Raw genomic sequence first — 13105 nt, forward strand, 5'->3', positions numbered from 1 at the left:
TCCTGTGTGTGTGTGTGTGACGTTGTCAGCCCATCGCGGTATCTCCCCAGCAGATCGCGTCCCTGCGGCAGCAGCAGCACTCTGGGTCGGGCCCTCCTCCCCTGCTGCTGGCCCCCAGAGCCTCGGTCCCCAACGTCCAGGTACAGGGCCAGAGGATCATCCAGCAGGGCCTCATCAGGGTAGCCAACGTCCCAAACACCAACGTCCTGGTCAACATACCACAGGTCAGACCACTATCACCCAGGACAGTCAGAAACACAGGTCACTAAACGTACTGGCCAGCATTTTACATTAAGACCCCTTCGACTTCCAACAGCATTACTTCTCCATTGCTTTTCATCTTGACTAATATGTGTCTCTGTTCCACAGGGCTCTCAGAAGGGCTCGTCCGTGACGTCCCAGGCCGGGATGGGCAGCAGTGTGTCTACGGTCCAGGCCAATGAGTCCCCGGCTGCTCGCCAGGCGGCTGCCAAGCTGGCTCTGCGTAAGCAGCTGGAGAAGACCCTGCTGGATATCCCTCCTCCCAAACCTCCCGCCCCTGAATTCAACTTCTTGCCGTCAGCAGCCAACAACGAGTTCATCTACCTGGTGGGCCTGGAGGAGGTGGTGCAGAACCTGCTGGACACACTGGGACGGGGTGAGTTAAAACTTTCATTCAGAAATATTGATTCCTTGTATCAGCAGTTTTATATGCTTTTTATGGTGGTAGTAGTAGTAGCTAATCTCTTCATTCTACCTCCCTTGCTCTATTTGAAAGCTGCTGGCATAAGGTACGGTACGTAATACTGGCATGTCACTTTTCTGTGTTTCTCTCAGGCAAGCAGCAGGGTCAGTCTGTTGCCCCGGAGACCCCCGTCCCCGAGGAGCCGCACACCTGCGCCCAGTGCAAGACTGACTTCACGTCGCGCTGGCGCTCGGAGAAGAGCGGCCCCGTCCTGTGCGACCACTGCATGTCGTCCAACCTGAAGAAGGCCCTGAAGGCAGAGCACACCAACCGGCTGAAGGCGGCCTTCGTCAAGGCCCTGCAGCAGGAGCAGGAGATAGAGCAGCGCATCCTCCATCAGGCCGCCTCTCCTGTCTCCAAAACACCCTCCTCTTCCTCTGGGATGAAGAGTGAGCACCAGCAGCACGTGCTGGTGTCACAGCAGTACAAGCAGGCCAGAGCCCAACTTCAGCAGCAGCATAGAGGCACGCCTGTGGCCCGCCACCACTCCTCCATCAAGCAGGTCAGCACTGGGACGCAACACTACACACAACTAACTTGTACGAAAGGGGAAGCTTGTCTGTACATTTTGATACCTTAAAAAAACAGTGGCATCCTTTTTAATTATATTAACACATTGGTTACTAAACTTAATATTTTCTCCCTCTCCCTCTCAGAGCCCTGGTCAACTGTCCCGTAGTGTGCAGCAGGCGGTGGGGTCTCGCGGTGTCAGTCACTCGTTCCCCACATCCTCTCAGCAGCTGCAGAACTCTGTGACGGCGGCCGCGCTGGCCAGCAGGCCAGGTAAGCATGCCATGCGCCCGGCGCAGGGGACAAAGGGCAGCAGCAGTAACCCCTCGGCCATCCCCAACGCCTGGAGGAAACAGACCACCGGGAACTCAGGTAGATGAACCTCTACAGGACAGAGACATGCTCTGAGATGTAGATAGGCTTTAGCTAGCTGACCCTTTCTCTCTCTTTGCCTTTCCTCTGGTGGTGGATCAGACTCATTTGTGTATTTTTAAAATGTAGAATCCATTCATTCCAATAAAAAAATGTGTGTCCTTGATTTTTGCTGTAATGGCTGCAGACAGGCTAAAGGATGGTAGAGGGTGTTTGAGAAGTTTCCTGTTTGTGTCCCTGGTTCCAGTCCTGTGTACTCACTGCTGTGGTTATCGTCTCCTTCCAGGTGTGACCATGGCATATGTGAACCCCAGCCTGTCTGTGAACAAGACCACCACCTCCGCCAACCTGGAGCGCCAGAGAGAGTACCTCCTGGACATGATCCCCTCCCGCTCCATCTCCCAGACAGCCAACACATGGAAATAACACCACCCCTCTATCAACCCTTATTATTAATCTGAATAATAGTCACTCATTATCAATTTAACAAAGGACTCCTCTCTGGAAAACAATTTCACATAATCTACCATTGACCAATGAAATAAAAACTAAAACGCACCTCTCCTTATGTTCTCTCCCTCCGCCATCTATCTTCCTGTGAGTCTTCAGTTCTAGTGTGGCGCACTGGTGTTGTACTGGGAGACTACAGGGCTCTGAGAGATGCTACATCTAAAAGGGTGGCATGGACTTAAACAATCTCAAACATTTATGGTGCCTCGCTTCCTTTCCTGGTCAGTTTTGATCTTCACACATTCACACCGAGAGGGAGGGATGTCCCAGTCCAGCTGTGTCTGTGGCTCTGATTGGCTATCCAGGTGACGCGACCGTCAACATTGTCCACTGTGAATGATGCGCCTTACTTCATCTCCCCCTTCTACCTGGGAGAGCCAGGACCGGGTCTCTCTCTGGCCTCAGTGGTAGCCTGGCATGGCTGGTGGCACAAGACTGCAGACAGACAGATGTCGTGGCAGGGACTGTGGGTGATGCCTCGATCACACCGACGGTTTTATTGCATTTTGTTACACCAGAAGTACATTCATTTCCAATGGAACACTGCGTTTGCCTTGCAGCATTGCGTTGCAGAGGCAGTTTCAGTGCGCTCTGTGTGTTGCATACGTTGGATTTAACTTATGCGTCAAACTGTATGCATAGACAGCTTGACAGAAATGGTAGCAGACGGTGAATGTTGAATTTTTGTTGCACACATATCCAGATGATGCTGCGTACTAATTTGCGCAATGACTATCGGTGTGATCAAGGTGTGAGCCTAGAGGACTATCCAAGGAATACTAAAATAGCTTCAGCTTTGCAAAAAAAAAAAGAAAAGAAGACTTTTGGAAGAAGAACAAAATCTATCCACCGAATAGACTGCCTTGTCTTTGAACCGACGGTGTGCAGAACAGAGGAGCAGCCCGGAGTGTGTCTGGTTATTTTGTATGGCTGAATGTTAGAATATTTTTTGTTTGTTTTATAAGTCAAAAGATTCTGCTCCCTTCTATTTTGGAACTGGACTCTTTTGCGGAGGTCTCTGTTTGTTTGAAAGGTAACATTACTGTTGAGGTGGTTTTACATCTGTTGGTTTAGTGTTTCATTTTGAAAGACTTTGTTTTCTAAGCTGAAAAAGGATTAAGTAACTAACTTAACTTTTTTAATATGTACAAACACAGAACACATTGTGGGAGGACTATTCTTGTAAATGGTGAAAAAAAACTTTAAAAAAACTAAAAATGGAGCCTTCCAAAGAAATAGTGCAGCCCAAATGATCCTTTCATTCTACTCTTGTTTTAAATCCTTGATGTTCAAAATAGACAGGATGTGCTTTTTTTCCTGAAATGCAAAAGGGGAGGGGAAAGGGACTTCATTTTATGAAGCCATTTTGCTTTTAGTCATAGATTGTGGGACATTACTTTTCTTACAGACACATGCTGTGTCTGGGTATATTTATAGGGTCACTAGTTAAGATGTATGCTTATGCCCTCAGTTCCAATGGATCTCCACTTTAGATGATTTTCTTGTGTCCAGTGTTTTCTACGCGCGCCCATTCATTGGTCTAAAAAGCTGGACAGCTTTCAGAATGTAGTTATGCGAAACCCTAGAAACATTTATACTTTTATTTCTGTTTTCTTTTACAAGGGAGAGTATGAGTTATGTCAGATCCCTTAATTAGCTAGCTTGCTAGCCCATCTGGTGGAAATGCCAGCGGTATTGCATTTATATAGGTGGTGCAGTACAGGGTAAGAAAGTGTTGAAATATGCACCATGCTTACAAAGCTCCCTCGCAGAAGGAATAAGACGGTGCTGTGTCAGTATGAGGTCTTATGAGGTCGAGCTTCTGTATCCAAACATGGTTCAGAGCTACACAACAGTTCAGTGGCCTAATAGAAATTAAACTGAAAGGAAATTATCAAACAATGCTTTTAATTTAGGTTCTCTTGTTTATTTTTCCCCCCCTCCAACAAATGTGGAGTACATGCTTTCCCCTGATTTAATACGTTTTGATAGCAGTGTGTGTGGTGTTCCAGACCTCCGGATAAACCAAGTGTGTTTGTGTTAACAATGAGACACCGTAAGTGTTAATTAATAAAGTGCTGGTTCATACAGCAACTCCCCAGCTTGTCCTTTTCATATGAATCCCATTGTTTTCTGTAACCACCAAGCAATTTGGCTAATCTCCCATTGTTATAGATTTGCCCCACCCCCCTTCCATACCTACCCTACTATGAGATTTCAGAGAGATAAATGGGCTTTCATCTCTAACATATTTGCCATATAGTGCACTACTTAATAGGGCTTTGGGTAAAAGCAGTTCACTATATGGGGAATAGGGTGTCATTTGAGATTTGCCTGTTCATCTTCTGGAGCCCTGCTCAGAGCCATGATGGTTGGGGTCCTTGGCATGCGTTCCAGGCATAGAGAATGATCGAGGCCTCTAAGTCGCCAAAAGGCTGTATTAGCATGCACAGCGCCATTGAGGGCTTCCACCATTTTAATGTAGTCAACTCAGTGGGACTTCCAACTTAATTGGCTGATCCCTCCTGGTGACATGTCCAACCGGGTTATCAGGAGGGATCAGCTAATCGTGAAGAAAATAAATTGACTACTTCAAAATGGAGATGGCCTCAATGGTGCTGTCCATGCTATAATGGCACAGATATAAAGATGAGTCCTCTGTCTATCTCTGGTTCCAGGCTGCAGGTGCAGCAGCCATTAGTGTGCTGTCCTGACTACTGCTGTTTGACGACTAACACCATTCCGTTTTATCTGGGGTGCTAGCACTGTTTACCGTGTAGCGCCTCACCCTAAAAAAAAAGTTCCTATTTGTTTAGAATTGTTTTCTTGCTCTATCAAGTAAAAAATAAACAATTTAACCCCTTTTCCTTTTTAGTCCAGGCTTTGTTATAGATTTTATAATGTTGATTTGAATGACTTTTCCTGACTAAAATGTTAACTAATTAGATTACCTTGTAGTTTAATTATAACATGATCAGGCTTATTGCCCTGCCCTTTTCAAAGCCATATAAAAGGTCATCAGGGATTTAATATTTGTTATACCACTCCCATACCGTCACTGAAATTGCCCAAGAGTCTATTCATAAATGATCTAAAGGCATGATTTAGAATTCAGCATAGAATCCACATTTCCATCAATAGTAAGACCGCATAGGTGTGCGTAAAATACTCGCCATTTTGGAGAGGTACGTGTTGGCCGTCTGGTCATGACGCTCCAAAGCAGAGTATCTTTCCACTTGCCGTGCGTTCTTGGGTTCGCTTTGTGAGCATGTTTCTGGCTCACGTTAAGAGACCTGCGTCTCTCTGTGCGCGACATTTTGAAGCTGTGGGTGTGGTGTGTGCCTGTGTAGACAACGCGGCCAGTGCATCTGTCATCCTTTTTGATTTACAGGTGTAAACGAACCTTCAAATATTGTTACCATGGAATTAGACCGTTTTCTGTTTCAACAGGACAGTTGCCAGGTTAACAGTTAATCAGTGAACGGTTTGCTTCATGTGTGTTCATTATGAATGGCAGAAAAAAAAGTAGGCTAGGCAAAGTAGCCAGACCTACGAACTATTGAATGTTTTACTTTTAGATTGCAGCGTTTTTGGTCTCCCGAGTCTACTTATACCATTGTATTGTTTGAGAATATAAAATCACTGTCCGTGATAAATAGGCTACATGTATGTGAATAGCATATTACAGTATTATTAGTAGGCTAGACCTACAATATTTCCAAGAGCTGACCGCTAATAACTTTTATTAGCCTACATGGGGAACAAACGAAAGTCAAGAGATTTTCAATTGCACATGATTTAATCACTCACATTGTCCTGGCCTCTTGCTTATTGCAACCAAGACTGCTCTGCCACCTGTTGGATTGTCGGGCGGTTAGAAGGGCTGAACTGCATCAGATAGGCAATTAACTGCTGGCATGGCTCTTCCACGGTGACGTCGTCCGGGTAGACCAAGGCCTTGCGCTGAGCCCGTGGGAGTTTGCTGACATTGGAATCGTCGTACGGCATACACCCAGTGACCATGACATAGAGAATCACACCCAAGCTCCACACATCATATTTCTTAGGGTCATATGGAACTCCGAGGAGTACCTCCGGTGGGGCGTAGGCCGCTGAACCACAGTAGGTGCTGCTCAGCTCAGGGTAGCCCTTAGCAAACCTCCCAAAACCAAAGTCTGTGATCTTTACTTGGTTGTCCCTAGTCAGCAGCACATTCTCACATTTCATGTCCCGATGGACGATGTTGTTTTGATTGAGATAGTTCACAGCGCTGACAATCTGGGAAAACATGGTCTTGGCTTGGGCTATAGGGATGGAATTGACCTCTTGGATTTTTTGGAGAAGATCCGTCGCTGCCGCCTCCATCACTATGTATAGTCGGCCGTTGCAAACCTCAATGAATTCGTGCACATGTACAATATTGTTATGTCTCACTCCCCTCAAAAGTGTCAGCTCCCTGGGTAGAAACTTGTGGACGAAGTCGTGGGGAGCCTTTTTGCGGTCCACAATTTTTATGGCCACCTCAGAATTGTGTTTCTGGGAGCTGGCTAATTTCACTTTGGAGTAGCTTCCCTCGCCGATTGTTGCTCCCAACTTGTAGCCCATCTCGCGCAGAACTTTCTCTGTGTACATTTTCAAAAAGGTATGGTTGACTTACTGCTCTTCAAAATTTGTCTTGCTGGTGCTCCATCAGGGAATAAACCCCGAGTGGTCACAAGCTCTTCGACCAATTTGAGGAACGTTAGGATGTTTCTCAGGTGGCGGTGACAACGTTGTGATATACTAGATACACTTATTGATAAGGTCACGGGCGTGTTTGCGCTTGCATTATGACGACATTGTGACAAACCGTGACGACATTCTGAGGGTCGCTAAGCTTCAGTGGCCGGCCTAGGCTACTGTAGTCCTCCTCTCTTACAGTACTATATTCGTGTTCAGATTTATTGCATCTGAACAATAATAACTAGATTTCTATCACCTTATTTGGACTATAGAGTATGAAATTAAACAAAATGACAGTTCTATTCCATCATCTAGAGTAGACTTGATAATTGATAGATAATTGGATACTGTTGGCTGTAATGTCTTCATATGACCTCAGGATGGCAGACTGCACCAAGAATCTCCATCGCCTTATCCACCTCTCTCTCAAAAAATATACTGGTACAGCTGTTTGGGGTTCCTTTTTAACAAGGGCTTACATAACTCAATAGGAGGAACAAAAAGGATGTAGTCCAATCTAAATTGACCTTAAAATTGGTGTCCAGAAGAGTGTCTTCCCATTGTCCTGTCACTCACCACTCTACAAACGGACCAAAAAAACTGGCCTTTCAATTGTTCATAAAATGAGCAGACTTTATAGAGCAGGCCTGCTAGAACGCTGAACAAACAGGCTAGAATGTTGAGCGCAGCACTGACCTTTCCTGAAGAATGTGAGCTATTGTTTGTTAACATGACCCAGTTAGGCGCTGCAGCCCTTGGCTTGGCAGCTATTGGCAAGAGTTGTGCAAATTAACTATACAACATTCAATTTTGCTTATGGAGGTTGTGCGTGTGTCTGTGTCATACACTTGCATGCATAATGTGTGGCTGTGTGCTGTTGGGGATTTCCCTTACATTTTTTAAAACTTCTCTTTGATGCTTTAAACACATTTAAACCTGATGTCAAATCCCATCTATTTCAAGTTTCAGGCAATGCAGATGAAACCATAAATTAATTAAATGCAATACATTTATCTGGTATTTTAGAATATACTGTACATATGACATTGTGAATGTTATATTATGCTCAATGCCAGCAAATATGTACAATTCTATCTAAATCCATATGCATTTCCTGCCTCCTCTATAAAGTGATTGGCATTGTTATTGTGTGTGAGTGCCACTTGCAGAGCTTTGAGTCATTCCCCACTCTGCTCCAGTTTCTCCACAGAGGGTTTGTTGGTTCAGCCACTTTCTGGCTGACTGAGCTGCTATGACTCACCGAAGGCTGGGCCAATAAGCTGGCTACTCCCGTGTCTTCCTGCCTCTTAATTGGCTGCCTCGTCTAGAGAAGGGCTACTGATACAAACAGCTAGCCGGTTTCATCACAGAGAGAGAGAGAACAGGAGCCAGAGAGAGAGAGGAAGGTTCTGAGTGGGAGATAGCGGGCAGTTAGAGAGAGAACAAGAGTGTATTCTGTAAAGCAGTGCAACTTATTCTTCCCTTCTTCTTCTTCTGTGCTGAATCTTCCCAGGCTGACAAGATGAACCACAGCTCGACTGAACCGGCGGAGACCATCGAGCCCCTGCGCTATCTCAGGTAGGCACCAACAAAATCAGGACAACACAGCTATTCCTGCTCTCAATTCACTTAAATTCTCCAATACCCTCAGTAGTTTACAACTTGTATTATGGCTTGTGAACTCTGTTTTGCACATCCTGCTTATAAATATGAACTGACCTTTGATCGCTGATGGCGTATGAGCTCTTGTGCATGTTTTTATGTTGTAGACATAAAGTTGGGTGTGACGCAGTTTTTCCATCCAGAGAGGTTCTCTGTGTAAAGACAGGTGTCCAGAGCAGTCCTGCCAGCGGCTGCATTCATTCACCTTACTTTTATGCAACAGATAACGGAACCTGTCGCACCAACTCATATTTCTATCTCTGCCCTCCACATCACAGTGTGTGTGTGTGTGTGTGAGTGAGTGAGAGTGAGAAAGAGAGCGTGTGAGGGAAAAAAAGAGAGCAAACAAGACAGTGTCTGAGAAAGAGATCAGGGGCTCAAATCAAGGCTGCAATGACACCTGCTGGTGCTTGATTTTTCTGCCTGCCTGTCAGGTACTGTTGAGGAGCAGGATGTGTAATCACCTGCCGGAGATCCCTTGTCTGTCTAAGACAGAAGACAAAGTTCCAGGCTGATTTGTAATTACCTACACTCTGTGTCGGAATGAAAGATGATGATGGATAAGATTAACGTGTGTCCACAAACCTTTGGCTCCCTATTGTGACTTGACACAGAGGATGCATAGGCTACAGTGCGTAGGTAGGGCTATAGAGGTGTTGCATGAGCAAATCCCCTAGGATAATGTTTTCTATCATTTACATTATAATGAATGAATATATGAATATCAAATGGTTTCTCTAAAGACAATTTGCATACATTGATCTTTGAGCATTGCTTTTAGTACATGTTTTATTTTTTATTTCACCTTTATTTAACCAGGTAGGCCAGTTGAGAACAAGTTCTCATTTACAAGAAGCCTGATTGAATTATAATGACGGTTTCTGTGGTTGAGTCAGCTATTCATGTTTAATTCAGTGTTGTTATGCTGACCATGTCCCTGCTGCCATCCTAATGTCATTTCGTCACTTGTAAATCGGCCCTGTTAGTTAATCAGTCCATTACATAACACCATGACAATGGTACCTGGCGGTGGGCAACACAGCAGGTTGCACTCAGCCACATGTCCTCATAGTCCACACAGAGAGGGCTTGTTCCTCCATCTATAGAGCAGGAGACAGCTTAGCACTGCCAAAATAGGTGTTTTGAAGGGGCTTCTCCTCACACATACTTGCGCGAACATACGCTGCACATAGACACACACGCAGAGACACACACTAACACAAATGCGCGCACACACACACTGACTGACACATACTGGCACCATGCAGTCAGTGAGGAACATGGTCAATTACATGGTGTTGGATATAACACAATGGGGATATTACAGGCTTAATGTATGGATGCTAGGGAGATTTCTACCCTCCCTGTCACTGTCACACCCCTGTGTCTGGTCTTTATGTCCTGATGGCCTGTCACACTGTCACCAGCCTTAATAGCTATGGCTCATTCATATGCATTACCAACAGACATTCTATTTGTATTCCTTTGTATTTATTAGCTTGGCATGAAACATATGAGGTTGGTCTGTCACTGTCACCGCTACTGGCCTGATACACTACATGCCCGAAAGCATGTGGACACCTGCTGGTCGAACATCTCATTCCCAAATCATGGTCATTAATATGGAGTTGGTCCCCCCTTTCCTTCTACAACAGTCTCCACTCTTCTGGGAAGGCTTTCCACTAGATGTTGGAATATTGCTGCGGGGACTTGCTTCCATTCAGCCACAAGCATTAGTGAGGTCGGGCACTGATGTTTGGTGATTAGGCCTGGCTTGCAGTTGGCGTTCCAATTCATCCCAAAGGTGTTCGAAGGGGTTGAGGTCAGAGCTCTGTGCAGGCCAATCAAGTTATTCCACACCAATCTTGACAAACATTTCTGTATAGACCTCGCTTTGTGCAAGAGGGCATTGTCATGCTGAAACAAGAAAAGGCATTATGCATTGGGGCAGGTAGCGCCAAACCCAGATTCGTCCATCGTACTGCCAGATGGTGAAGCGTGATTCATCACTTCAGAGAATGCGTTTCCAGAGTCCAGTTGCGGCAAGCTTTACACCACTCCAGCCGACGCTTGGCATTGCACATGGTGATCTTAGGCTTGTGTGCGGCTGCTCAGGCATGGAAACTCATTTCATGAAGCTCCCGACAAACAGTTATTGTGCTGAAGTTGCTCCAGAGTCCGTTTGGAACTCGATAGTGAGGGATGCAGCCGAGGACAGACGATTTTTACGCATTTCAGTGGTCCCGTTCTGTGAGCTTGTGTGGCCTACCACTTCACGGCTGAGCCCTTGTTGCTCCTAGACGTTCACAATAACAGCACTTACAGTTGACCGGGGCAGCTCTAGCAGGGCAGACATTTGATGAACTGACTTGTTGGAAAGGTAGCATCCTATGATGGTGCCACGTTGAAAGTCACTGAACTCTTCAGTAAGGCCATTCTACTGCCAATGTTTGTCTAAGGAGATTGCATGGCTGTGTGCTCATATTTATACACCAGTCAGCAACGAGTGTGACTGAAAAAGCCGGATCCACTAAGGGGTGTCAACATACTTTTGTATATATAGTGTAGCTGACAGCCCATTGATATGCATTACTTGCCATGCTGTATTCATTTAGTCTGCATTAGCATGTAATGAACTTGACTAGTGAGATTGGTTTATCCATTATCCTCACATTCACTAGTGTCAGTCTTTCAGCCTCAGAGTGATGTTGTCTCAACATTGTCCATGTCCCCTATGGTAAACCTAATTGCCACTCTTTCTAACACACTCATTGTAATGAGTCCTGTAGTGCCACTGCCTTCCAGACGTGAGCCTCATAGAGTAGAGAATTACCCTGGAGAGAGAGCTCCAGTCTCACTTATCTCCCCTGGTTGTTTGCTGCCTGTGCAGGATAATGCTGTTAATGAAGCTATATGAAGCCATGCCAGTAACAGATTACACTGCTTTTATAGTCCTTACCTCTGGGCTTTAGGTATACTGCAGGGAAACAGCCACTCACATAACCATGCTGATGAGTGGTTCATTTACCAAACACCAATAACTCCCTTCATAATGCATAGCGATAGGTTGCATTATGTAGTGCGTGATTTATATTTTACATATGCATCCATTGTTTTATGTATTATTATAAGATTTTGAGAGTTTATTAGTTACATGCACAGGGTTACAGATATAAATGCAGGGTACAGTGAAAACCTTAAGCTCCGTTACAACAGTGCAGGTCAAAGGGAAGTGAATGAAATAATAATAATAATAATAATAATAATATGTTGTATTTACACCTGTAACATGATAAATGACCATTGGGGTGGGGGCAAGGAAGATTGAGTTGAGGGCGAGGAAAACATTTCCGTAGGGGGAGCAACGGGGGGGTCTTGGGGGACAGGGGGAGCAGGTAGTGGGGCGGCAGGTAGCGTAGCGGTTAAGAGTGTTGGGCCAGTAACTGAAAGGTCACTGGTTTGAATCACCGAGTTGGCTAGGTGAAACAAATCTCTGTCCCCTTGAGCAAGACATTTAACCCTAATTGCTCCTGGAAGTCGCTCTGGATAAGAGTGTTTGCTAAATGACTAAAGTGTAAACATTTTGATGACTAGGGTGGTTATTCAGCAGCCTGATGATCTGGGGGTAGAAGCTATTGGCCAGTCTTTCAGTTTTTACCATGATGCTCCTATACTGTGTGTTCTCCCCGCTTCCACCAGTCTGTGGCTGGGGTCCCTGATGACCTTCTTGGCCAGCAGTCTTGTGAGGGTTGACATGTTTCAGTGACTTCCAGACGTCCTCCGTGGAGACCGTCAGTACGTAGCCCTCATTGTCCTCAGGGGCTCTCTCTCTCTCAGCAGTGAAGAGTCGTTTTGCTCGAAGCATGAGAAAAAGATGTTAAGCTCGTCCAGTAGGGTGGTGTTGTTGTCCGCAACGTGCCTGGCGATCTTTTTGTAATCCGTGATCGTTAGAAGTCCCTGCCACATACGCCTCATGCCTGACCCGCTGATTTGCTCCTCCACTTTTCCCCTATACCTTTGTTTCGCCATCTTGATCGATCTGCGTATGTCGTATTTGTACTGTTTAACTATGCAATTGTCCCCGGTCAACTTTCCATGTTTATCAGCAGCATCTCTCTCCTTCAGTTTCCCGACAAGACTGACATCAATCCACGGCGACCCAGAACATATTCCAGTCCCCCTGATCAAAACAGTCTTGGAGAATGGATTCTGATTGGTCGGACCAGCATTGTACAGTCCTGATCACCGGAACTGTTATTGTCATAGCAACTATCTTCGAGGATGGGAGGGATATGTGATGGCAATGATAGATGTTGTTTAGAGTGGAGTGTTGTCAGTGTAATCGGCTGGGCTAGTTCTGTCTCTCTCTCTCTCTCTGTGTCAGAGCCAGTCGACCTGCGTAACACTGCTGTCCCAGACAGCTTTGCCTGCCTGTCCATCAGTCTGTCTTGTCCATCTGTCTCGACTGCAGCAAAGGCCTGATTGTTATTCCTCTGGCTTGCCTCCTGGTCGTTGCCACATTGGCAGCAGCTCTGCTGTAAAGCTCAATTTCTCTGTGTGACTGAGGGGCGGCTGAGCTGAGGGGTTTATTTATAGGTGGTTCCA

General features: G+C 45.7%; 3 protein-coding genes across 8 annotated transcripts in view; 2 read left to right on the forward strand and 1 right to left on the reverse strand.

Annotated features, from left to right (window-relative positions):
• The window catches only part of gatad2ab (GATA zinc finger domain containing 2Ab), a 31942-nt gene extending 26963 nt beyond the window's left edge, over positions 1 to 4979 (forward strand). For 2 of the 6 annotated variants that reach the window (XM_021603732.2, XM_021603733.2), the window contains exons 7-11: positions 30 to 224; positions 370 to 637; positions 817 to 1226; positions 1381 to 1606; positions 1893 to 4979. In XM_021603732.2, coding sequence (XP_021459407.2) covers positions 30 to 224; positions 370 to 637; positions 817 to 1226; positions 1381 to 1606; positions 1893 to 2032 — 1239 coding nt within the window. In that variant the 3' untranslated portion in view covers positions 2033 to 4979. The remainder of the gene's footprint in view (positions 1 to 29; positions 225 to 369; positions 638 to 816; positions 1227 to 1380; positions 1607 to 1892) is intronic. The other 4 variants (XM_021603734.2, XM_021603737.2, XM_021603735.2 and 1 more) reach the window with 2 other exon arrangements.
• A 737-nt stretch (positions 4980 to 5716) lies between these two features.
• tssk6 (testis-specific serine kinase 6) lies at positions 5717 to 6883 on the reverse strand. Its single transcript, XM_021601328.2, has one exon. The coding sequence runs from the start codon at positions 6746 to 6748 to the stop codon at positions 5945 to 5947; it is 804 nt and encodes a 267-aa protein (XP_021457003.1). The 5' UTR covers positions 6749 to 6883; the 3' UTR covers positions 5717 to 5944.
• Positions 6884 to 8171: 1288 nt separating this feature from the next.
• The window catches only part of yjefn3 (YjeF N-terminal domain containing 3), a 157297-nt gene continuing 152363 nt past the window's right edge, over positions 8172 to 13105 (forward strand). Inside the window, exon 1 of the mRNA XM_021603739.2 lies at positions 8172 to 8416. Coding sequence (XP_021459414.1) covers positions 8361 to 8416 — 56 coding nt within the window. The 5' untranslated portion in view covers positions 8172 to 8360. The remainder of the gene's footprint in view (positions 8417 to 13105) is intronic.

Source organism: Oncorhynchus mykiss, chromosome 5, assembly GCF_013265735.2.
Source record: "Oncorhynchus mykiss isolate Arlee chromosome 5, USDA_OmykA_1.1, whole genome shotgun sequence".
NCBI classification, from domain to species: Eukaryota; Metazoa; Chordata; class Actinopteri; order Salmoniformes; family Salmonidae; genus Oncorhynchus; species Oncorhynchus mykiss.

What these genes read in the sequence shown, in the direction of transcription:
- tssk6 (XM_021601328.2), bottom strand. Translation starts at nt 6,748, where the DNA reads ATGTACACAGAGAAAGTTCTGCGCGAGATGGGCTACAAGTTGGGAGCA.